Source organism: Bombina bombina, unplaced genomic scaffold (genome assembly GCF_027579735.1).
Source record: "Bombina bombina isolate aBomBom1 unplaced genomic scaffold, aBomBom1.pri scaffold_816, whole genome shotgun sequence".
Classification (NCBI taxonomy): domain Eukaryota; kingdom Metazoa; phylum Chordata; class Amphibia; order Anura; family Bombinatoridae; genus Bombina; species Bombina bombina.
This window is the reverse complement of record NW_026512172.1, coordinates 39,920-64,110: the sequence shown is the minus strand read 5'-3', so window position 1 is coordinate 64,110 and position 24,191 is coordinate 39,920. Positions and strand designations below refer to the sequence as shown.

Below are 24,191 nucleotides of genomic sequence, written 5' to 3'. Positions count from 1 at the left end.
GAGCATTGACAACACAAACACATCACACACTAAAGCTGTGTGGTTAATCTGCCGGTGATATAGTACGGACGGTAGAGCATTGACAACACATACACATCACATACTAAAGCTGTGTGGTTAATCTGCCGGTGATATAGGACGGACGGTAGAGCATTGACAACACATACACATCAAATACTAAAGCTGCGTGGTTAATCTGCCGGTGATATAGTACGGACTGTAGAGCATTGACAACACATACACATCACACACTAAAGCTGTGTGGTTAATCTGCCGGTGATATAGGCCGGACGGTAGAGCATTGACAACACAAACACATCACATACTAAAGCTGTGTGGTTAATCTGCCGGTGATATAGTACGGACGATAGAGCATTGACAACACAAACACATCACATACTAAAGCTGTGTGGTTAATCTGCCGGTGATATAGTACGGACGGTAGAGCATTGACAACACAAACACATCACATACTAAAGCTGTGTGGTTAATCTGCCGGTGATATAGTACGGACAGTAGAGCATTGACAACACATACACATCACATACTAAAGCTGTGTGGTTAATCTGCCGGTGATATAGGACGGTAGAGCATTGACAACACATACACATCACACACTAAAGCTGTGTGGTTAATCTACCGGTGATATATGCCAGACGGTAGAGCATTGACAACACAAACACATCAAATACTAAATCTGTGTGGTTAATCTGCCAGTGATATAGGCCGGACGGTAGAGCATTGACAACACAAACACATCACATACTAAAGCTGTGTGGTTAATCTGCTGGTTATATAGTACGGACGGTAGAGCATTGACAACACAAACACATCACATACTAAAGCTGTGTGGTTAATCTGCCGGTGATATAGTACGGACGGTAGAGCATTGACAACACAAACACATCACATACTAAAGCTGTGTGGTTAATCTGCCGGTGATATAGGACGGACTGTAGAGCATTGACAACACAAACACATCACACACTAAAGCTGTGTGGTTAATCTGCCGGTGATATAGGACGGACGGTAGAGCATTGACAACACATACACATCACATACTAAAGCTGTGTGGTTAATCTGCCGGTGATATAGGACGATCGGTAGAGCATTGACAACACATACACATCACACACTAAAGCTGTGTGGTTAATCTGCCGGTGATATAGGACGGACTGTAGAGCATTGACAACACAAACACATCACACACTAAAGCTGTGTGGTTAATCTGCCGGTGATATAGGACGGACGGTAGAGCATTGACAACACATACACATCACATACTAAAGCTGTGTGGTTAATCTGCCGGTGATATAGGACGATCGGTAGAGCATTGACAACACAAACACATCACACACTAAAGCTGTGTGGTTAATCTGCCGGTGATATAGGACGATCGGTAGAGCATTGACAACACAAACACATAAGAATTAACTTTAGCTTTGCCCATACTGGACAGTAATATAAGAGCACAGTCTTAAAAACTTTATAATTAAGCCACACAGCTAACAAAATTTATCTGCTTAGCATATTTGTGTTATATTAAATGGGATATCAAACCCAAAAACCTTCTTTTGTGATTCAAACAGAACAGACCAATTTGCCATTGACTTCTTTTATCACATTTGCTTTGCTCCTATGATATTTTGTGTTGAAGAGACAGCTAGGTAGGCGTCTGCAGCACTAGATCTCAGGAAATAGTGCTGCCCTCTAGTGCTCTTGCAAGACTGCTGCAATATAGTGCTGCCCTCTAGTGCTCTTGCAAAACTGCTGCAATATAGTGCTGCCCTCTAGTGCTCTTGCAAAACTGCTGCAATATAGTGCTGCCCTCTAGTGCTCTTGCAAAACTGCTGCAATATAGTGCTGCCCTCTAGTGCTCTTGCAAGACTGCTGCAATATAGTGCTGCCCTCTAGTGCTCTTGCAAGACTGCTGCAATATAGTGCTGCACTCTAGTGCTCTTGCAAGACTGCTGCAATATAGTGCTGCCCTGTAGTGCTCTTGCAAAACTGCTGCAATATAGTGCTACCCTCTAGTGCTCTTGCAAGACTGCTGCAATATAGTGCTGCCCTCTAGTGCTCTTGCAAGACTGCTGCAATATAGTGCTACCCTCTAGTGCTCTTGCAAGACTGCTGCAATATAGTGCTACCCTCTAGTGCTCTTGCAAGACTGCTGCAATATAGTGCTGCCCTCTAGTGCTCTTGCAAGACTGCTGCAATATAGTGCTACCCTCTAGTGCTCTTGCAAGACTGCTGCAATATAGTACTGCCCTCTAGTGCTCTTGCAAGACTGCTGCAATATAGTGCTGCCCTCTAGTGCTCTTGCAAGACTGCTGCAATATAGTGCTGCCCTCTAGTGCTCTTGCAAGACTGCTGCAATATAGTGCTACCCTCTAGTGCTCTTGCAAGACTGCTGCAATATAGTGCTGCCCTCTAGTGCTCTTGCAAGACTGCTGCAATATAGTGCTACCCTCTAGTGCTCTTGCAAGACTGCTGCAATATAGTGCTGCCCTCTAGTGCTCTTGCAAGACTGCTGCAATATAGTGCTACCCTCTAGTGCTCTTGCAAGACTGCTGCAATATAGTGCTGCCCTCTAGTGCTCTTGCAAAACTGCTGCAATATAGTGCTACCCTCTAGTGCTCTTGCAAGACTGCTGCAATATAGTGCTACCCTCTAGTGCTCTTGCAAGACTGCTGCAATATAGTGCTGCCCTCTAGTGCTCTTGCAAGACTGCTGCAATATAGTGCTACCCTCTAGTGCTCTTGCAAGACTGCTGCAATATAGTGCTGCCCTCTAGTGCTCTTGCAAGACTGCTGCAATATAGTGCTGCCCTCTAGTGCTCTTGCAAGACTGCTGCAATATAGTGCTGCCCTCTAGTGCTCTTGCAAGACTGCTGCAATATAGTGCTGCCCTCTAGTGCTCTTGCAAGACTGCTGCAATATAGTGCTACCCTCTAGTGCTCTTGCAAGACTGCTGCAATATAGTGCTGCCCTCTAGTGCTCTTGCAAGACTGCTGCAATATAGTGCTACCCTCTAGTGCTCTTGCAAGACTGCTGCAATATAGTGCTGCCCTCTAGTGCTCTTGCAAGACTGCTGCAATATAGTGCTGCCCTCTAGTGCTCTTGCAAGACTGCTGCAATATAGTGCTGCCCTCTAGTGCTCTTGCAAGACTGCTGCAAAATAGTGCTGCCCTCTAGTGCTCTTGCAAGACTGCTGCAAAATAGTGCTACCCTCTAGTGCTCTTGCAAGACTGCTGCAATATAGTGCTACCCTCTAGTGCTCTTGCAAGACTGCTGCAATATAGTGCTGCCCTCTAGTGCACTTGCAAGACTGCTGCAATATAGTGCTGCCCTCTAGTGCTCTTGCAAGACTGCTGCAATATAGTGCTGCCCTCTAGTGCTCTTGCAAGACTGCTGCAATATAGTGCTGCCCTCTAGTGCTCTTGCAAGACTGCTGCAAAATAGTGCTGCCCTCTAGTGCTCTTGCAAGACTGCTGCAATATAGTGCTGCCCTCTAGTGCTCTTGCAAAACTGCTGCAATATAGTGCTGCCCTCTAGTGCTCTTGCAAAACTGCTGCAATATAGTGCTGCCCTCTAGTGCTCTTGCAAGACTGCTGCAATATAGTGCTGCCCTCTAGTGCTCTTGCAAGACTGCTGCAATATAGTGCTGCCCTCTAGTGCTCTTGCAAGACTGCTGCAATATAGTGCTGCCCTCTAGTGCTCTTGCAAGACTGCTGCAATATAGTGCTGCCCTCTAGTGCTCTTGCAAGACTGCTGCAATATAGTGCTGCCCTCTAGTGCTCTTGCAAGACTGCTGCAATATAGTGCTGCCCTGTAGTGCTCTTGCAAGACTGCTGCAATATAGTGCTACCCTCTAGTGCTCTTGCAAGACTGCTGCAATATAGTGCTGCCCTCTAGTGCTCTTGCAAGACTGCTGCAATATAGTGCTGCCCTCTAGTGCTCTTGCAAGACTGCTGCAATATAGTGCTGCCCTCTAGTGCTCTTGCAAGACTGCTGCAATATAGTGCTACCCTCTAGTGCTCTTGCAAGACTGCTGCAATATAGTGCTGCCCTCTAGTGCTCTTGCAAGACTGCTGCAATATAGTGCTACCCTCTAGTGCTCTTGCAAGACTGCTGCAATATAGTGCTGCCCTCTAGTGCTCTTGCAAGACTGCTGCAATATAGTGCTACCCTCTAGTGCTCTTGCAAGACTGCTGCAATATAGTGCTGCCCTCTAGTGCTCTTGCAAAACTGCTGCAATATAGTGCTACCCTCTAGTGCTCTTGCAAGACTGCTGCAATATAGTGCTGCCCTCTAGTGCTCTTGCAAAACTGCTGCAATATAGTGCTGCCCTCTAGTGCTCTTGCAAGACTGCTGCAATATAGTGCTGCCCTCTAGTGCTCTTGCAAGACTGCTGCAAAATAGTGCTGCCCTCTAGTGCTCTTGCAAAACTGCTGCAATATAGTGCTGCCCTCTAGTGCTCTTGCAAGACTGCTGCAATATAGTGCTGCCCTCTAGTGCTCTTGCAAAACTGCTGCAATATAGTGCTGCCCTCTAGTGCTCTTGCAAGACTGCTGCAATATAGTGCTACCCTCTAGTGCTCTTGCAAGACTGCTGCAATATAGTGCTGCCCTCTAGTGCTCTTGCAAGACTGCTGCAATATAGTGCTGCCCTCTAGTGCTCTTGCAAGACTGCTGCAATATAGTGCTACCCTCTAGTGCTCTTGCAAGACTGCTGCAATATAGTGCTGCCCTCTAGTGCTCTTGCAAGACTGCTGCAATATAGTGCTGCCCTCTAGTGCTCTTGCAAGACTGCTGCAAAATAGTGCTGCCCTCTAGTGCTCTTGCAAGACTGCTGCAAAATAGTGCTGCCCTCTAGTGCTCTTGCAAGACTGCTGCAAAATAGTGCTACCCTCTAGTGCTCTTGCAAGACTGCTGCAATATAGTGCTACCCTCTAGTGCTCTTGCAAGACTGCTGCAAAATAGTGCTCAAGAAATGGGCTGGCTCCTAAGCTTATATCCCTGCTTTTCAACTAAAGATACCAAGTGGACAAAGAGAAATTGATAACAGAAGTAGATTAGAAAGTTGTTTAAAACCACTGCTCTATCTGAATCATGAAAGAGTTTGAGTTTCGTGTCCGTTTCTTCAGTAACTGATAGTGCAACTGCTCCGCTACTCATATTTCACAAACATAATTACACAGAAATACAAAAGCAGTCTGGAAATACGGAGGGGCTTACCGTGTTGTAGACAGAATAAGCCGATAAGACATCAAACAGCGCCCTCTGTCTGTGATAAAACAAATAAGAAATACAATACTGACTACAGCACATTTTTGGATAACTGAGGCATAAACATTCTCTATGTACAAAGGAGAAAATTATCATTAAAAGTGCAATATATGTCAACATTTAAAACCATAAAAATTAGTATTGGGCAGATGATAAACTTAAAGGGACAGTGTACAATAAAATTTTATTGTTTATAAAGATAGATAAAGCCTTTACTACCCATTCCCCAGCTTTGCACAACCAACATTGTTAGATTAATATATTTTATAACATTTAAACCTCTAAATTTCTGCCTGTTTCAAATGATCTATAGACAGCCTCTTAATCACATGCTTTTGTATTTGCTTTTCACAATAAGAGACTGCTAGTTCATGTGGGCTATATAGATAACATTGTAATCATCAATAGATAATAAATAGTCACAGTCATGTGATCAGGGGGCTGTCAGAAGAGGCTTAGATACAAGTTAGTCACAGAAGTAAAAAGTACATTAATATAACTGTGTTGTTTATGCAAAACTGGGGAATGGGTAATAAAGGGATTATATTTCTTTTAAAACAATAACAATTCTAGTGTAGACTGTCCCTTTAACCAATGACACTGGCTCCCTCCACCTGCCATAAACAGTGAACGGTCTTTAAGGGGGGGCGGTTTATCTTTTCAGGGGAGCATCTTCAGGTCATATATGGTACAAAGAAAGAATTGCAACAAAAAGAAAATAACAGCCGCACTAATAAGGCACCAGGGAGAAGGGCTGATAAAACGAAAAATGTATTGAAGCAGTTTAAAATTAGGTACGTGGCAGGCAAACATCCTGACTAGTCTCGTGCTCACAGGAGCACTTAATCATAGGAGCACAAAACTAGTCAGGATGTTTGCCTTTTAGTTGCATTTCTTACGGTCCTCCTGGCCGTTTTTACAGCCCTGCACCCCCATAGCCAAGTCTGGATGGACTATTCCAGTCACTGCTCTTTTTTGTCATACAGCCTCTTGTTGGATCTGCAGCGGCGGAGAGTGCGTTTACAAAGAAAGAATTAAGTACATCTGTGAAGCAGTCTCTGGGAGGAAAGAGAGGTTTGTGCTATTCACTGGGTATCAAGGTAATAACGTTCCTCGTAAACAATATTTTATCTACAATAACAATAAAAAATGGTGATAAATTTGGCAAACACAGCCTCTCACAGTACCCCCAGGTTGGTAACGGAGAATGTTTCGGCACATTTGTTAAAAAGAATAAACATTGGCGGCATTTGTTTGCTGTAAACAATGATTGCAAGAAAAGACCAGATTACTCTCTTCTATTAAATGATCTGTTAGGTTTAATTTCATCACTTCAAATACACACTCCTATTTGTAGGGTGACCCAGAGAGACGGACAACAGAAATACTACAACGTCATACAAATAAAATATTAGAAATGAAATCATCTACAGACATTTCTATATCTTGGCCTATAACCTAGAACATACTTACCAGGTGAGACCCCACTCTTTGAAGGGGGCATGGACATAAACACACCCTGCCCTCTTTACCTATACTAGAGCTACCTTTCCCACCTCCATTCCCAGTAACGTCCATCATAGGAAAAAACAGATCAAATAAGGGTGGGACCCTGCAAAAATACAGATATTATTTATAAAAGTCCAGAGCTTAATTGTTTTTCCCAAATCGAGCTGAAGAAGATTGAAGAATATCCCTGAGAACCAGTCGGTATTGAAAGCTTCTTTATTTTGTAAGCCTTTAGAAATACACTGTACAATCCATGAGGAAACGGTAGTCTTAGCAGGTTGATGATCCTTACAACGTCCAAGTGATTGGACTTCCTGAATCCTTTTGTTCTATCAACACAGTGCATCAAATCCAGAGTAACAGAGGGTTTCCATCTACTAGTTTTGACTTTGATCATTAATGAAGACAATATCTTTACCAGAATGAAAATCTGAGACCACCTTAGGTAGGAAATCTGACACCTTCTCCTGGTGAAACACTAGAAAAGGTTCCTCCACTGTTAAAGCTTGCAGCTTAGAAACACACTTTACAGATGTTACATCTAACAGCAATACTGTCTTCAATGTACCAGAGGAATACTGACTTAAAGGGACAGTCATGTCCAAAAAAAACGTTCATGATTTAAACAACTTTCCAATTTACCTTTATCACCAATTTTGCTTTGTTCTCTTGGTATTCTTAGTTGAAAGCTAAAGCTAGGAGGTTCATATGCTAATTTCTTAGACCTTGAAAATTGCCTCTAATCTGAATGCATTTTGACTAGAGGGCATTAGTTCATGTGTTTCATATAGATAACATTGAGCTCATGCACGTGTAGTTGCCTAGGAGTCAGCACTAATTGGCTAAAATGCAAGTTTGTCAAAAGAACTGAAATAAGGGGGGCAGTCTGCAGAGGCTTAGATACAAGGTAATCACAGAGGTAAAACTGCGATAAGGAGGCAGACTGCAGAGGCTTAGATACAAGGGGCCCGATCCAATATGCAGTGTTGCCCGAAAAAGCCGGCGACGCCGTTTTGTGCGCGTTTTTGGTATCCTATATATATTTCACCCGTCGCTCGCAATTTTTACTCCCATAAGCTAACATGGGACCGCGTCGTAAATCGGTATCCAATATCCTGCGCATGGCCTTACGTGGCTAAAATGGAGAAATCTTACTCCATTTTCACCTCGCCATAAAATGCAGCCGTAGCAGGCCTTGCGCTGAGTATGGGAGCACCGTAACTCCCTAAAATGCCTGCAAAAAAAAAAAAACCTAACATCTAACGCATGTGCAATGTCTATCTACCTGTCAACCGCAATCCCCCACCGCAATAACTTATAAGGTGTATTAACCCCTAAACCACCATAGCCCACACCGCAATAAACCTATTCTATTATTAACCCCTAAACCGCCATAGCCCACATAGCCTATTAAATCTATTAACCCCTAATCTGCCGCCGCCAACGTCGCCGCCACTATAATAAAGTTATTAACCCCTAAACCTAAGTCTAACCCTAAAACCCCCCTAACTTAATTATTATTTAAATAAATCTAAATAAAATTAATATCATTAACTAAATTATTCCTATTTAAAACTAAATACTTACCTATAAAATAAACCCTAAGATAGCTACAATATAAATAATAATTACATTGTAGCTATTTTAGGATTTATTTTTATTTTACAGGCAACTTTGTATTTATTTTAAACTAGGTACAATAGCTATTAAATAGTTAATAACTATTTAATAGCTACCTAGTTAAAATGATTACAAAATTACCTGTAAAATAAATCCTATCCTAAGTTACAAATACACCTAACACTACACTATCTTTAAATAAATTAAATTAGTTAACTACAATTAGCCAAAATAATAAAATGCCCTTCCCTATACTAAATTACAAATAGCCCTTAAAAGGGCCTTTTGCGGGGCATTGCCCCAAAGTAATCAGCTCTTTTACCTGGAAAAAAAAATTACAATACCCCCCCAACATTACAACCCACCACCCACACACCCCTACTCTAAAACCCACCCAATCCCCCCTTAAACAAAACTTACACTACCCCATTGAAGATCACCCTACCTTGAGCCGTCTTCACCCAGCCGGGCACAAGTGGTCATCCGATCCGCGCAGAAGTCTTCATCCGATGGGGCAGAAGAGGACATCCAGACCAGCAGAAGTCTTCATCCTATCCGGGCAGAAGAGGACATCCGGACCAGCAGAAGGCTTCATCCAAACGGCATCTTCTATCTTCTTCCATCCGACGAGGAGCGGCTCCATCTTGAAGACATACGACGCGGAGCATCCTTCCAGCACAACGACTACTCGACGAATGACGGTTCCTTTAAATGACGTCATACAAGATGGCGTCCCTCGAATTCCGATTGGCTGATAGGATTCTATCAGCCAATCAGAATTAAGGTAGGAAAAATTTGATTGGTTGATTTAATCAGCCAATCAGATTGAAGTTCAATCCGATTGGCTGATTGGATCAGCCAATAGAATGCGAGGTCAATTCTATTGGCTGATCCAATCAGTCAATCGGATTGAACTTCAATCCGATTGGCTGATTAAATCAAACAATCATATTTTTCCTACCTTAATTCCGATTGGCTGATAGAATCCTATAAGCCAATCGGAAATTCGAGGGATGCCATCTTGGATGACGTCATTTAAAGGAACCGTCATTCGTCGTTAGTCCGTCGTGCTGGAAGGATGCTCCGCACTGGATGTCTTCAAGATGGAGTCGCTCCTCGTCGGATGGAAGAAGATAGAAGATGCCGCTTGGATGAAGCCTTCTGCCGGTCCAGATGTTCTCTTCTGCCTGGATAGGATGAAAACTTCTGCCATTCTAGATGTCCTCTTCTGCCCCATCGGATGAAGACTTCTGCCCGGATCGGATGACCACTTGTGCCCGGCTGGGTGAAGACGGCTCAAGGTAGGGTGATCTTCAATGGGGTAGTGTTAGGTTTTTTAAGGGGGGATTGGGTGGGTTTTAGAGTAGGGGTGTGTGGGTGGTGGGTTATAATGTTGGGGGGGGTATTGTAATTTTTTTTTACAGGTAAAAGAGCTGATTACTTTGGGGCAATGCCCCACAAAAGGCCCTTTTAAGGGCTATTTGTAATTTAGTATAGGGTAGGGCATTTTATTATTTTGGGGGGCTTTTTTATTTTATTAGGGGGCTTAGATTAGTGTAATTAGTTTAAACTTCTTGTCATTTTTTTTCTCTGAAATTTAGTTGTTGTTTTTTTGTACTTTAGTTTATTTTAGCTATGGCGGTTTAGGGGTTAATACATTTATTATTAGGAGTGAGAGGGGGGATTGCAGATATAGGGGTATACCTGTCGGGCTTATTTTTGGGAGGCGTGTTAGACAGTTACGGGAGATTTAAAATTTTAGTTAGTTTTCTTAGGCGCCGGCAGTTTCTAAAGTGCTGTAAGTCACTAGCGACTCCAGACATTTGTAGTTACGCTTATTTCTGGACATCGCTAGTTTATCCGACTTACGGCACTTTAGGAACTGCCGGCGGGGTATATGTAATACCCCGATGTGCGAGGTGAAATTACGGGCGGCGCCGGTTCCCTCGCTTGCGCTGATACCTACACCGTATATCGGATCGCACCCAAGGTAATCACAGAGGTAAAATGTATATTAATATAACTGCGTTGGTTATGCAAAACTGGGGAATGTGTAATAAAGGGATTACCTTTCTTTAAAAACAACAAAAATTCTGGTGTTGACTGTCCCTTTAAGTGGTTTAAAAAGTCCATCAAGGCATGAAGAACAAGAGTCAGATCTCACAATATAGTTTCTAGAAGGAAGATGAAGACTTGACAAAGCCTGGAAAAACTGCATTATCACTGAATCTAGGGCCCATATTATGCCTGAAACTGCCGAGATTGCTGAAACCTGAACCTTAAAGGGACAGTCAAGTCAAAATTAAACTTTCATGACTCAGATATGGCAGTAATTTTGAACAACTTCCCAATTTACTTTTATCATCAAATTTGTTTTGTACTCATGGTATTCTTTGTTAAGCTAAACCTAGGTAGGCTCATATGCTTATTTCTAAGCCCTTGAAGGCCTCCTATTATCTGCATTTAGACAGTTTTTCACAGTTAGTGCTAGTTCATGTGTGCCATAGAGATAACATTGTGCTCATCCCAGTGGAATTATTTATGAGTCAGCTAAAATGCAAGTCTCTCAAAAGAACTGAGATAAAGAGGCTTTCTGCAGAGGTTTAGATACAAGGTTAACCGTGTTGGTTATGAAAAATTGGGGAAAGAGTATTACAGGGATTATCTATCTTTTTAAACAAATAAAAATGTTGGTGTAGACTGTCCCACTAAAGCACTATGAGACTGTCTCATTCCCTAAAGCAGACGAGGCACCAGAGGTAGTGGACTGTAGCGGCATCCACCACCATACTGTGTGTTGAGGGGCAACATCTGAACATGCAATGCACCTAAGTATTGTGCCAGTTCACCAAGAGATCTCTTGGGGAAAACCCCATGTTCTGATTATCTGTAGAAAGATGTCTCTGTTTTACTACCACTCTGTGCAAATGACTATGCTTCTGCTTAGATATTCTGCAACAATATGTTTAGGACCTGGAAGATGAACTGCTATTATAAAGAAAAGATGATTATGAGCTCATTGAAAGATTAGTGCCACCATGCAAAGTGAAGAAGGACTCCTGTCTCTCCCCTGAAACTTCATGTAGGATACTGTTGTTACATTATCTGAAAGAATATTTGCTGCTTGTCCTTGAGGAAGCCTTTTGAATCGTCATCAGAGCCTGGAACACTGTACTGAGTTCCAAAAATTTGAAGAAGGAAATGCTTTTTTCTGATTCCAAACACCATGAACTTAGGATTGACCACACATTGCTCTCCATGGCTGCTGGAACCTGTGGTTGTCTCTATCCACTGGGGTTGAGACAGAGGCTGTCCCTGAGACCGGTTGTTGATCTTTGACCACCACATGAAATACAGTTCCAGCGGTTCTTGAGATTCATTTTCTGAGACAAAGGCAGCTTTTCTGTTCCTGTGCTTGAGAAAATGTATTTGAAAAGGTTGCATATTTCATCTTTCCCATTTTATATCATGGATTGTTGAATTCAGTTTGCCTATAAATCTCTTCCACTGTCTTGCAGAAAGGGACTTGTGCACTTGAATTTTTCAGAGGTAGATTACAAGGTTGTGAATCTTGTGCTGCGGAGAAAACCATGTCCTGTGCATTAAACAACGCTCCAAGAGAAACAGCTTATTGAGAAGGTATAAGGTGGCTTTTTTCCCAGTTTACTAGCCATCCTAAATTGTGCAGACTCTGAAGTAGCAGCTGGGCCAGAATGTTGGCTTCTTTCCTTGAATCTGCTACCAGCAGAATGTCATCCAAAATAGTACAGCAGGAACATCCCACAAATCACTGCAATCAAGAAAATGAATGCTATCATGGATGTTCTAGAATTAGGGGAAAAACCTGGAGCTGGAAATGTCTGGGCTCTATTGCAAATCTTAAAAACCTTGTGTGAGGAGGATCCACAGGAATATGGAAAAGTAAATTCATGCTTACCTGATAAATTTCTTTCTTCTATGATACGACGAGTCCACAGATTCATCCTTTACTTGTGGGATATTATCCTCCTGCTAACAGGAAGTGGCAAAGAGCACCACAGCAGAGCTGTCTATATAGCTCCTCTCTTAACTCCACCCCCCAGTCAATCGACCGAAGGTACAGGAAGAAAAAAGAGAAACTAAAAGGTGCAGAGGTGACTGAAGTTTTAAATAAAAAAAATACAATCTGTCTTAAATTGACAGGGCGGGCCGTGGACTTGTCGTATCATAGAAGAAATCAATTTATCAGGTAAGCATGAATTTACTTTTCTTCTATAAGATACGACGAGTCCACGGATTCATCCTTTACTTGTGGGATACAATACCAAAGCTACAGGACACGGATGAACGGGAGGGACAAGACAGATGGCTAAACAGAAGGCACCACTGCTTGAAGAACTTTTCTCCCAAAAACAGCCTCCGAAGAAGCAAAAGTATCAAATTTGTAAAATTTGGAAAAGGTATGAAGGGAGGACCAAGTTGCAGCCTTACAAATCTGTTCAACAGAAGCATCATTTTTAAAAGCCCATGTGGAAGCCACCGCTCTAGTAGAGTGAGCTGTAATTCTTTAAGGAGGCTGCTGTCTAGCAGTCTCGTATGCCAAACGGATGATGCTTTTCAGCCAAAAAGAAAGAGAGGTAGCTGTAGCTTTTTGACCTCTATGTTTTCCAGAATAGACAACAAACAGAGAAGATGTTTGACGGAAATCTTTGGTCGCTTGCAAGTAAAACTTGACGCTCCTTCTTTCCAAGATAAACTTTCTATTTAACTTTCCAAGATAGAAGCTTAATATCTATGGAATGCATAAGTTCAAACGGAACCCCTTGAAGAACTTTGAGAACTAAATTCAAACACCATGGCGGAGCAACAGGTTTAAACACAGGCTTGATTCTAACTAAAGCCTGACAAAAAGACTGAACGTCTGGAACATCTGCCAGACGCTTGTGCAGTAAAATTGATAAAGCAGATATCTGTCCCTTTAGGGAACTACCTGATAACCCCTTCTCCAATCCTTCTTGGAGAAAGGACAAAATCCTAGGAATCCTGATCTTACTCCATGAGTAGCCTTTGGATTCACACCAATAAAGATATTTACGCCATGTCCACCAGGTCTGCATACCAAGTCCTGGGTGGCCACGCAGGTGCTATCAAAATCACCTAAGCTCTCTCCTGTTTGATTCTGGCAATCAAACTAGGAAGGAGAGGAAATGGTGGAAACACATAAGCCAGGTTGAACGACCAAGGTACTGCTAGAACATCTATCAGTACTGCTTGAGAATCCCTTGATCTGGACCCGTAACAAGGAAGTTTGGCATTCTGACGAGATGCCATCAGATCCAATTCTGGTGTGCCCCATTGATGAATCAATTGTGCCAACACCTCCGGATGGAGTTCCCACTCCCCCGGATGAAAAGTCTGACGACTTAGAAAATCCGCTTCCCAGTTCTCCACTCCTGGGATATAGATTGCTGATAGATGGCAAGAGTGAGTCTCTGCCCATCGAATTATTTTGGAAATCTCTATCCTCGCTAGAGAACTCTTTGTTCCCCCCTGATGATTGATATATGCTACAGTCGTGATATTGTCCGACTGGAATCTTATGAATCTGGCCGAAGCCAGCCTAGGCCACGCCTGAAGTGCGTTGAATATCGCTCTCAGTTCTAGAATATTTATCGGGAGGAGAGCCTCCTCCTGAGTCCACACACCCTGTGCTTTCAGGGAATTCCAGACTGCACCCCAGCCCAATAGGCTGGCGTCCGTCGTCACTATGACCCATGCTGGCCTGCGGAAACACATTCCCTGGGACAGATGATCCTGTGACAACCACCAAAGAAGAGAGTCTCTGGTCTTGTGATCCAGATTTATCTGAGGAGATAAATTGGCATAATCCCCATTCCACTGTTTGAGCATGCATAGTTGCAGTGGTCTGAGATGCAAGCAAACGGAACTATGTCCATTGCCGCTACCATTAGTCAGATTACCTCCATTCACTGAGCCACTGACGGCCGAGGAATGGAATGAAGAGCTCGGCAGGTGGTTAAAATCTTTGATTTCCTGACCTCCGTCAGAAAATTTTTCATGTCTACCGAATCTATCAGAGTTCCCAGGAATGGAACTCTTGTGAGGGGGATAAGTGAACTCTTTTTTACATTCACCGTCCACCAGTGAGATCTTAGAAAAGCCAACACGATGTCCGTGTGAGATTTGGCTAATTGGTAAGTTGACGCCTGAATTAAGATATCGTCCAGATAAGGCGCCATTGCTATGCCCCGCGGCCTTAGAACCGCCAGAAGGGACCCTAGCACTTTTGTGAAAATTCTGGGAGCAGTGGCCAACCTGAAAGGAAGAGCCACAAACTGGTAATGCTTGTCCAGGAAAGCGAACCTGAGGAATTGGTGATGATCTTTGTGGATAGGAATGTGAAGATACATATCCTTTAAATCCACGGTGGTCATATATTGACCCTCCTGGATCATTGGTAAAATAGTCCGAATGGTCTCCATCTTGAAGGATGGGACTCTGAGGAATTTGTTTAGGATTTGTTGAGATCTAAGATTGGTCTGAAGGTTCCCTCTTTTTTTGGGAACCACAAACAGATTGGAGTAAAACCCCTGCCCCTGTTCGGCTTTTGGAACTGGGCAGATTACTCCCATGGTATATAGGTGTCATATTTATTTCGGACCTTGTTCTCCTTTTGTCCTTTGGGCTCTAGATCCTTGCACCTGATATCGTCAACATCTTTTTTTTCCCTCCCCTAACCTATAAATGAGTAGCTCACTTACTTCCACCTGCTTGGAATTCTTTTGCCGCCTACTCACAGTAGCTGCAGTCAAGCAACCTAACCAAGCTACAGACTTAACCGCAGTTAGAAGCTCTGGGCTCAAGCGCTACGGCTGTGACGTCACACGCCACCGGAACTATACCCGACATAGGGATTTCACCGTATTGCATGCCGCAACTCTGCTCCAAAAAGACTATCGTCTCCTCTCATCTCCATACCCTAAACCTTACACTGTCCTTACCGGTAAGTGACTCGGCAGCTAATTGTTTCATAAACTAATACCGGATTCATGCTTTGTTTTATAATTAACGGACTCAACCTCCAAGTTTCACTTAATCATATCTCCTAATCCGGATACTTCTCTGCTTGCTAACAGTTAATGACACATGTAAATAGGTTGCAATCTTATCATGCAAAACGTGTTTGCTTAATAGGAAAGACAAACTAGTTAACTATTTACAAAGCCTAAACCACGGCTTCTCATTATATCAAGTACTTCAGATTAGATTGAAATACATTTTACTCTTTTCAATTCTTTTGTTTCCAAATATGGTTAGCCTGATTTACTCTGTGCAAAGATATAAAGTCTGCCAACTCAGTTGTTAAATCAGCACCACCTGAAATTATATGAAAGGTGAATGTATGAACACTGTATAAATATATCCAGTTGTCCCCACACTATTGCAGTGTTTAACATTCCTCTTTCTACACATACCACAGAAACATTATCTGCAGTTGAGGTCTATTTATTTTATTTAAATTCTTCTGATTTTAGGGACAAACACGTAAGCCTTACAGCAATTCCAAGCCATACCATGGACCCAGCAGGATTAATCTCCCATGTGGAAGCTCTCACACAGACCGTTGACAATTTAGGAAAGGGTATGACAGCTTTACAGGCAGAGAATACATCTCTTAAACAAATATTAATGACAAAATTGACACCCTTAAAGTAACCATGAGCACACATGAGCCACAACCTAGCCCACCTCAACCTTTCACAGGTCATAGAAACGAATTCAGAGAATTTAAAAATTCTTGTTACCTTTATTTTCAGCTAAAACCCAAGACCTACCCCAATGACCACTTAAAGGTACATACCACTATATCTTATTTACGTGGTGAACCACGAATATGGGCCAATCTTTTTTTTGAGACTAACGACCCAATACTGTATTCACTCGATCAATTTTTTAAAGCTATGGCTCAGTTATACGACGACCCCTTCAAACAGCTCTCAGCTGAAACTGCAATGCGGTCACTTCGCCAAAGCAAAAGACAAGTTGAAGAGTACATTACCGACTTTAAAAAGTGGTCCACTGATACTCTCTGGAACGATTTGTCCCTGCGCAACCAATTTCGCCTGGGCCTATCTGACGCTTTAAAAGACGAGCTAGCCAGACAACCTTTACCTGAAACACTCGACCAACTTATTGACCTATCAATAACCTTAGATAGACGTATAAGAGAGCGAAGTTCTGAAAGACGACACTCTGACACTGTGCAAAGATTTCCACAAACCTATACTGCTTCCTCCTCTCCAAACAAGACTACAACCAAGTCTACTGCAGTGCCTATGGAACTAGGCTTCATAAGAGGACCCTTAACCCCTCAAGAGAAGCTCAGGCGTAAAGTGAATGATTTATGCATGTACTGTGGAGGAATGGATCATACTGTTAGAGATTGCATCCAACTGCAACGCAAGAATGGTAAGCACAGGAAAATAGAAATTTGCTTTTCATCAAAACATTCACAGACTAATCATTGCTCTCTACCTATTTTGTTACAGTGGGAACACCACCGTCTAGAGTCACAAGCAATACTTGATTCCGGTGCCAGCCACAATTATATTGACCAACACTATGTACAGTTAAATAAAATACCTCTGGTTAAAAAGTTCAAACCAAGTCTCCTTCGTTTTGTAGACGGTAACGAGATCTCTTCCGGTCCTATAACATATCACACCATCCCTTTACGTGTTACCACTAATACACATCATACAGAATTTGTTACTTTTGATGTGATCCAGTCACCCTTGTACCCTGTCATCTTAGGTATTCAATGGTTCCAAAAACATGATCCTAGTATTGTATGGTCAACCTCTAAGGTACTCTTTGAGTCCACATATTGTAAGGATAATTGTTTATATCATGAACAGTTACTTATTGTAGAACCAGATACATTTCCCAACGAGTATTCAGCCTTTTCTGACGTATTTAGTAAAAAGGAATCAGAGGTATTGCCACCTCACAGGGTTTATGATTGTCCTATTGATTTGTTACCAGGGGTGGATATTCCATACGGCCATATATTCCCATTGTCAGAACCCGAGTTATTACATCTTAAATCTTACTTGAAGGAAAATTTACAAAAAGGCTTCATACGCCCCTCCACCTCCCCAGCGGGAGCTGGTATCTTTTTTGTCAGAAATAAAGACCAATCTCTCAGGCCAATCATATATTATAGGGAACTGAATAAACGAACAATAAAAAACAGATACCCGTTACCCTTAATACCACAACTTATAGACAGGTTGAAAGATGCAACTTACTACACCAAATTGGACCTTAGAGGTGCCTACAATCTGGTACGCATAAAATCAGGACATGAATGGCTGACAGCTTTTCGCACTCGTTATGATCTATACAAGTATACTGTGATGCCTTTTGGCCTTTGTAACGCCCCTGCCACTTTTCAGTATTTTATTAATGATATTTTCAGGGACTTACTTGACCTCTTTGTAGTTATATACTTAGATGACATTCTCATTTATTCCCCCACTCTCAAGGAACATATAAAACATGTCAAAATTATTCTAACACGTCTCAGAGATAATTCACTTTATGTGAAATTGGAGAAATGTATTTTCCACTCAAAACATATCAAATTCCTTGGCTATGAAATCACCCCGGAGGGTATACAAATGGAAAATAACAAAGTAACTGCTATCCAAGACTGGCCTCCACCCAAAACCAAGAAGGACGTCCAAAGATTCATGGGCTTCGCCAATTTCTATAGAAAATTCATAAAAAATTTTGCCGACTTAACTAGACCCCTTACCAACCTTACTAAAAAGGAGGGCTGATTCATATGGACTCAAGAATTGCAATATATATTTGACTACCTCAAATCTACTTTCTCCTCTGCTCCAATTCTACGTTACCCAGACCCCAACCTGCAATACATTTTAGAGGTGGATGCTTCCAATTATGCACTAGGGGCCATATTGTCCCAAAGACAAACACCTACAGATCCTCTTCATCCAGTAGCCTTCTACTCCAGAGTCATGACCACTCCTGAAATAAATTACCCCATAGGGGATAAAGAGCTCCTGGCCATCAAGGCATCTCTGGAACATTGGAGACACCTTCTCGAGGGAACTGAGATACCAGTTTTGATATATACGTATCACAAAAACTTGGAATATCTCAAAAGCAACCGAACACTTTAATCTCGGCAGGTACGTTGGAACCTATTTCTAGCACGCTTCAATTTTCTTATCACCTAAGACCCGCCTCAAAGAACAAAAAAGCTGATGCTCTCTCACGTCAATTTAACCCTCCACTATTAACAGCAGAAGAAAACTCTCTCATTCCAATGGAAAACTTTATAGGCTTATCGTTAGATAAGATAGACACCTTCAAGACTGAACAAACACAGGATACAACATTGCCTAAAGCGGTTCTGGTTCAACATACCGATGGGTTGTATTACCATCAACACCAGGTATACGTACCACCAACCCTTAGACAACAAGTCCTAACCACTCTCCATGATGCAGTCCTAGTCGGACACCCTGGGATCAACAAAACCCAAGAACTAGTTTCACGATTCTTTTGGTGGCCAAATTGTTTGAACGATACAGCAGTTTTTGTAAAGTCATGTAAAGTGTGTACTGTTTCAAAATCTACTAGAAAACCACCATCGGGTCAGCTGATACCTCTTCCTACACCTGTATGTCCCTGGACAGATATAGCCCTTGATTTCATTGTCGATTTACCCATTTCCAACCAAGAAGTTGTCTTCTACGTTTATAGGACCATTCCCTATAGACAAGATAGTAAACCCGAACGCTGTTTCTCTATCCCTACCAGCTCATATGAAGACCCATCCTACGTTTCATGTTTCCCTTTTGAAGCCTTATCATAGCCTGCGCCACCATACAGTTCAGGATCTGCATCTTCCTTCTGTTCCAGTTCCCCAGGATGAATATGAGGTTCAGCACATCCTTGACTCCCGTATTTCACGCGGAGCATTACAGTATTTGATTAATTGGAAGGGTTACCCTGACCCTGAGGATTCCTGGGAACCAGCTTCGAATTTGTCTGCTCCTCGGCTCCTAACCCAGTTTCACAGGCGCCACCCCGAACGTCCTGGTCCTGATCACCGGAGTTGATCTTTTGGAGGGGGATCCTGTCATATTTATTTCTCTTTTTGTCCTTTGGGCTCTAGATCCTTGCACCTGATATCGTCAACATCTTTTTTTTCCCTCCCCTAACCTATAAATGAGTAGCTCACTTACTTCCACCTGCTTGGAATTCTTGTGCCACCTACTCACAGTAGCTGCAGTCAAGCAACCTAACCAAGCTACAGACTTAACCGCAGTTAGAAGCTCTGGGCTCAAGCGCTACGGCTGTGACGTCACACGCCACCGGAACTACACCCGACATAGGGATTTCACCGTATTGCATGCCGCAACTCTGCTCCAAAAAGACTATCGTCTCCTCTCATCTCCATACCCTAAACCTTACACTGTCCTTACCGGTAAGTGACTCGGCAGCTAATTGTTTCATAAACTAATACCGGATTCATGCTTTGTTTTATAATTAACGGACTCAACCTCCAAGTTTCACTTAATCATATCTCCTAATCCGGATACTTCTCTGCTTGCTAACAGTTAATGACACATGTAAATAGGTTGCAATCTTATCATGCAAAACGTGTTTGCTTAATAGGAAAGACAAACTAGTTAACTATTTACAAAGCCTAAACCACGGCTTCTCATTATATCAAGTACTTCAGATTAGATTGAAATATATTTTACTCTTTTCAATTCTTTTGTTTCCAAATATGGTTAGCCTGATTTACTCTGTGCAAAGATATAAAGTCTGCCATCTCAGTTGTTAAATCAGCACCACCTGAAATTATATGAAAGGTGAATGTATGAACACTGTATAAATATATCCAGTTGTCGCCACACTATTGCAGTGTTTAACATTCCTCTTTCTACACATACCACAGAAATATTTCCTGCAGTTGAGGTCTATTTATTTAATTTAAATTCTTCTGATTTTAGGGACAAACACGTAAGCCTTACAATAGGTCTTCTACACAGCGTAAGAACGCCTCTCTTTTTGTCTGGTTTACATCGAGAAAGATGGAATCTCCCCCTTGGAGGAGAATCTTTGAAGTCTAGAAGATACCCCTGGGTCACGATTTTTAAAGCCCAGGAGTCCTGAACGTCTCTTGCCCAAGCCTGAGCAAAAAGAGAAAGTCTGCCCCCTACTAGATCCGGTCCCGGATCGGGGGCTACCCCTTCATGCTGTCTTAGAGGCAGCAGCAGGCTTCTTGGCCTGTTTACCTTTGTTCCAAGCCTGGTTAGGTCTCCAGACTGACTTGGATTGGACAGAATTCCCCTCTTGCTTTGCTGCAGGGGAAGCTGAAGCGGGACCTTTGAAGTTCCGAAAGGAACGAAAATTATTTTGTTTGGTCCTCATCTTATTTGTCTTATCCTGAGGAAGCACAAATGAAGAAGTGGAGTCCCAGGTGAATATAGTAAAAAACAGAATTTATGTTTACCTGATAAATTACTTTCTCCAACGGTGTGTCCGGTCCACGGCGTCATCCTTACTTGTGGGATATTCTCCTCCCCAACAGGAAATGGCAAAGAGCCCAGCAAAGCTGGTCACATGATCCCTCCTAGGCTCCGCCTACCCCAGTCATTCGACCGACGTTAAGGAGGAATATTTGCATAGGAGAAACCATATGTTACCGTGGTGACTGTAGTTAAAGAAAATAAATTATCAGACCTGATTAAAAAAACCAGGGCGGGCCGTGGACCGGACACACCGTTGGAGAAAGTAATTTATCAGGTAAACATAAATTCTGTTTTCTCCAACATAGGTGTGTCCGGTCCACGGCGTCATCCTTACTTGTGGGAACCAATACCAAAGCTTTAGGACACGGATGAAGGGAGGGAGCAAATCAGGTCACCTAAATGGAAGGCACCACGGCTTGCAAAACCTTTCTCCCAAAAATAGCCTCAGAAGAAGCAAAAGTATCAAATTTGTAAAATTTAGAAAAAGTGTGCAGTGAAGACCAAGTCGCTGCCTTACATATCTGATCAACAGAAGCCTCGTTCTTGAAGGCCCATGTGGAAGCCACAGCCCTAGTGGAGTGAGCTGTGATTCTTTCAGGAGGCTGCCGTCCGGCAGTCTCATAAGCCAATCGGATAATGCTTTTAATCCAGAAGGAGAGAGAGGTAGAAGTTGCTTTTTGACCTCTCCGTTTACCAGAATAAACAACAAACAAAGACAAAGTTTGTCTGAAATCCTTAGTAGCTGCTAAGTAAAATTTGAGAGCACGAACTACATCCAAGTTGTGCAACAAACGTTCCTTCTTTGAAACTGGATTAGGACACAAAGAAGGCACAACTATCTCCTGGTTAATGTTTTTGTTAGAAACAACTTTTGGAAGAAAACCAGGTTTAGTACGCAAAACCACCTTATCTGCATGGAACACCAGATAAGGAGAAGAACACTGCAGAGCAGATAATTCTGAAACTCTTCTAGCAGAAGAAATTGCAACCAAAAACAAAACTTTCCAAGATAATAACTTAATATCAACGGAATGTAAGGGTTCAAACGGAACCCCCTGAAGAACTGAAAGAACTAGGTTGAGACTCCAAGGAGGAGTCAAAATTTTGTAAACAGGCTTGATTCTAACCAGAGCCTGAACAAAGGCTAGAACATCTGGCACAGCTGCCAGCTTTTTGTGAAGTAACACAGACAAGGCAGAAATCTGTCCCATCAAGGAACTTGCAGATAATCCTTTTTCCAATCCTTCTCGAAGGAAGGATAGACTCTTAGGAATCTTAACCTTGTCCCAAGGGAATCCTGCAGATTCACACCAACAGATATACCAAATTATGTGGTAATTTTTCTGGTTACAGGCTTTCAGGCCTGAACAAGAGTATTAATAACAGAATCTGAGAACCCTCGCTTTGATAAGATCAAGCGTTCAATCTCCAAGCAGTCAGCTGGAGTGGGTCGAACGGACCTAGAACAAGAAGGTCTCTCAAAGGTAGCTTCCATGGTGGAGCCGATGACATATTCACCAGATCTGCATACCAAGTCCTGCGTGGCCACGCAGGAGCTATCAAAATCACCGACGCCCTCTCCTGATTGATCCTGGCTACCAGCCTGGGGATGAGAGGAAACGGCGGGAACACATAAGCTAGTTTGAAGGTCCAAGGTGCTACTAGTGCATCCACTAGAGCCGCCTTGGGATCCCTGGATCTGTACCCGTAGTAAGGAACTCTGAAGTTCTGACGAGAGGCCATCAGATCCATGTCTGGAATGCCCCACGGTTGAGTGACTTGGGCAAAGATTTCCGGATGGAGTTCCCACTCCCCCGGATGCAATGTCTGACGAATCAGAAAATCCGCTTCCCAATTTTCCACTCCTGGGATGTGGATAGCAGACAGGTGGCAGGAGTGAGACTCCGCCCATAGAATGATTTTGGTCACTTCTTCCATCGCTAGGGAACTCCTTGTTCCCCCCTGATGGTTGATGAATGAACTTGGCCCTCGCTAGCTGAGGCCAAGCTTTGAGAGCATTGAATATCGCTCTCAGTTCCAGAATATTTATCGGTAGAAGAGATTCTACCCGAGACCAAAGACCCTGAGCTTTCAGGGATCCCCAGACCGCGCCCCAGCCCATCAGACTGGCGTTGGTCGTGACAATGACCCACTCTGGTCTGCGGAAGGTCATCCCTTGTGACAGGTTGTCCAGGGACAGCCACCAACGGAATGAGTCTCTGGTCCTCTGATTTACTTGTATCTTCGGAGACAAGTCTGAATAGTCCCCATTCCACTGACTGAGCATGAACAGTTGTAATGGTCTTAGATGAATGCGCACAAAAGGAACTATGTCCATTGCCGCTACCATCAAACCTATCACTTCCATGCACTGCGCTATGGAAGGAAGAGGAACAGAATGAAGTATCCGACAAGAGTCTAGAAGTTTTGTTTTTCTGGCTTCTGTCAGAAAAATCCTCATTTCTAAGGAGTCTATTATAGTTCCCAAGAAGGGAACCCTCGTTGACGGAGATAGAGAACTCTTTTCCACGTTCACTTTCCATCCGTGAGATCTGAGAAAGGCCAGGACAATGTCCGTGTGAGCCTTTACTTGAGGAAGGGACGACGCTCGAATCAGAATGTCGTCCAAGTAAGGTACTACAGCAATGCCCCTTGGTCTTAGCACCGCCAGAAGGGACCCTAGTACCTATGAGAAAATCCTAGGAGCAGTGGCTAATCCGAAAGAAAATGCCACGAACTGGAAATGCTTGTCCAGGAATGCAAACCTTAGGAACCGATGATGTTCCTTGTGGATAGGAATATGTAGATACGCATCCTTGAAATCCACCTTGGTCATGAATTGACCTTCCTGGATGGAAGGAAGAAGTGTTCGAATGGTTTCCATCTTGAACGATGGAACCTTGAGAAACTTGTTCAAGATCTTGAGATCTAAGATTGGTCTGAACGTTCCCTCTTTTTTGGGAACTATGAACAGATTGGAGTAGAACCCCATCCCTTGTTCTCCTAATGGAACAGGATGAATCACTCCCATTTTTAGCAGGTCTTCTACCCAATGTAAGAATGCCTGTCTTCTTATGTGGTCTGAAGACAACTGAGACCTGTGGAACCTCCCCCTTGGAGGAAGCCCCTTGAACTCCAGAGAATAACCTTGGGAGACTATTTCTAGCGCCCAAGGATCCAGAACATCTCTTTCCCAA

General features: G+C 42.9%; 1 protein-coding gene across 1 annotated transcript in view; it reads right to left on the bottom strand.

Annotated features, from left to right (window-relative positions):
• Nucleotides 1-24,191, bottom strand: part of LOC128644160 (USP6 N-terminal-like protein) — a 95,717-nt gene that overhangs the window by 37,014 nt on the left and 34,512 nt on the right. Inside the window, exon 2 of the mRNA XM_053696866.1 lies at nucleotides 5,237-5,285. Within this exon, the coding sequence (XP_053552841.1) occupies nucleotides 5,237-5,285 (49 nt within the window). The remainder of the gene's footprint in view (nucleotides 1-5,236; nucleotides 5,286-24,191) is intronic.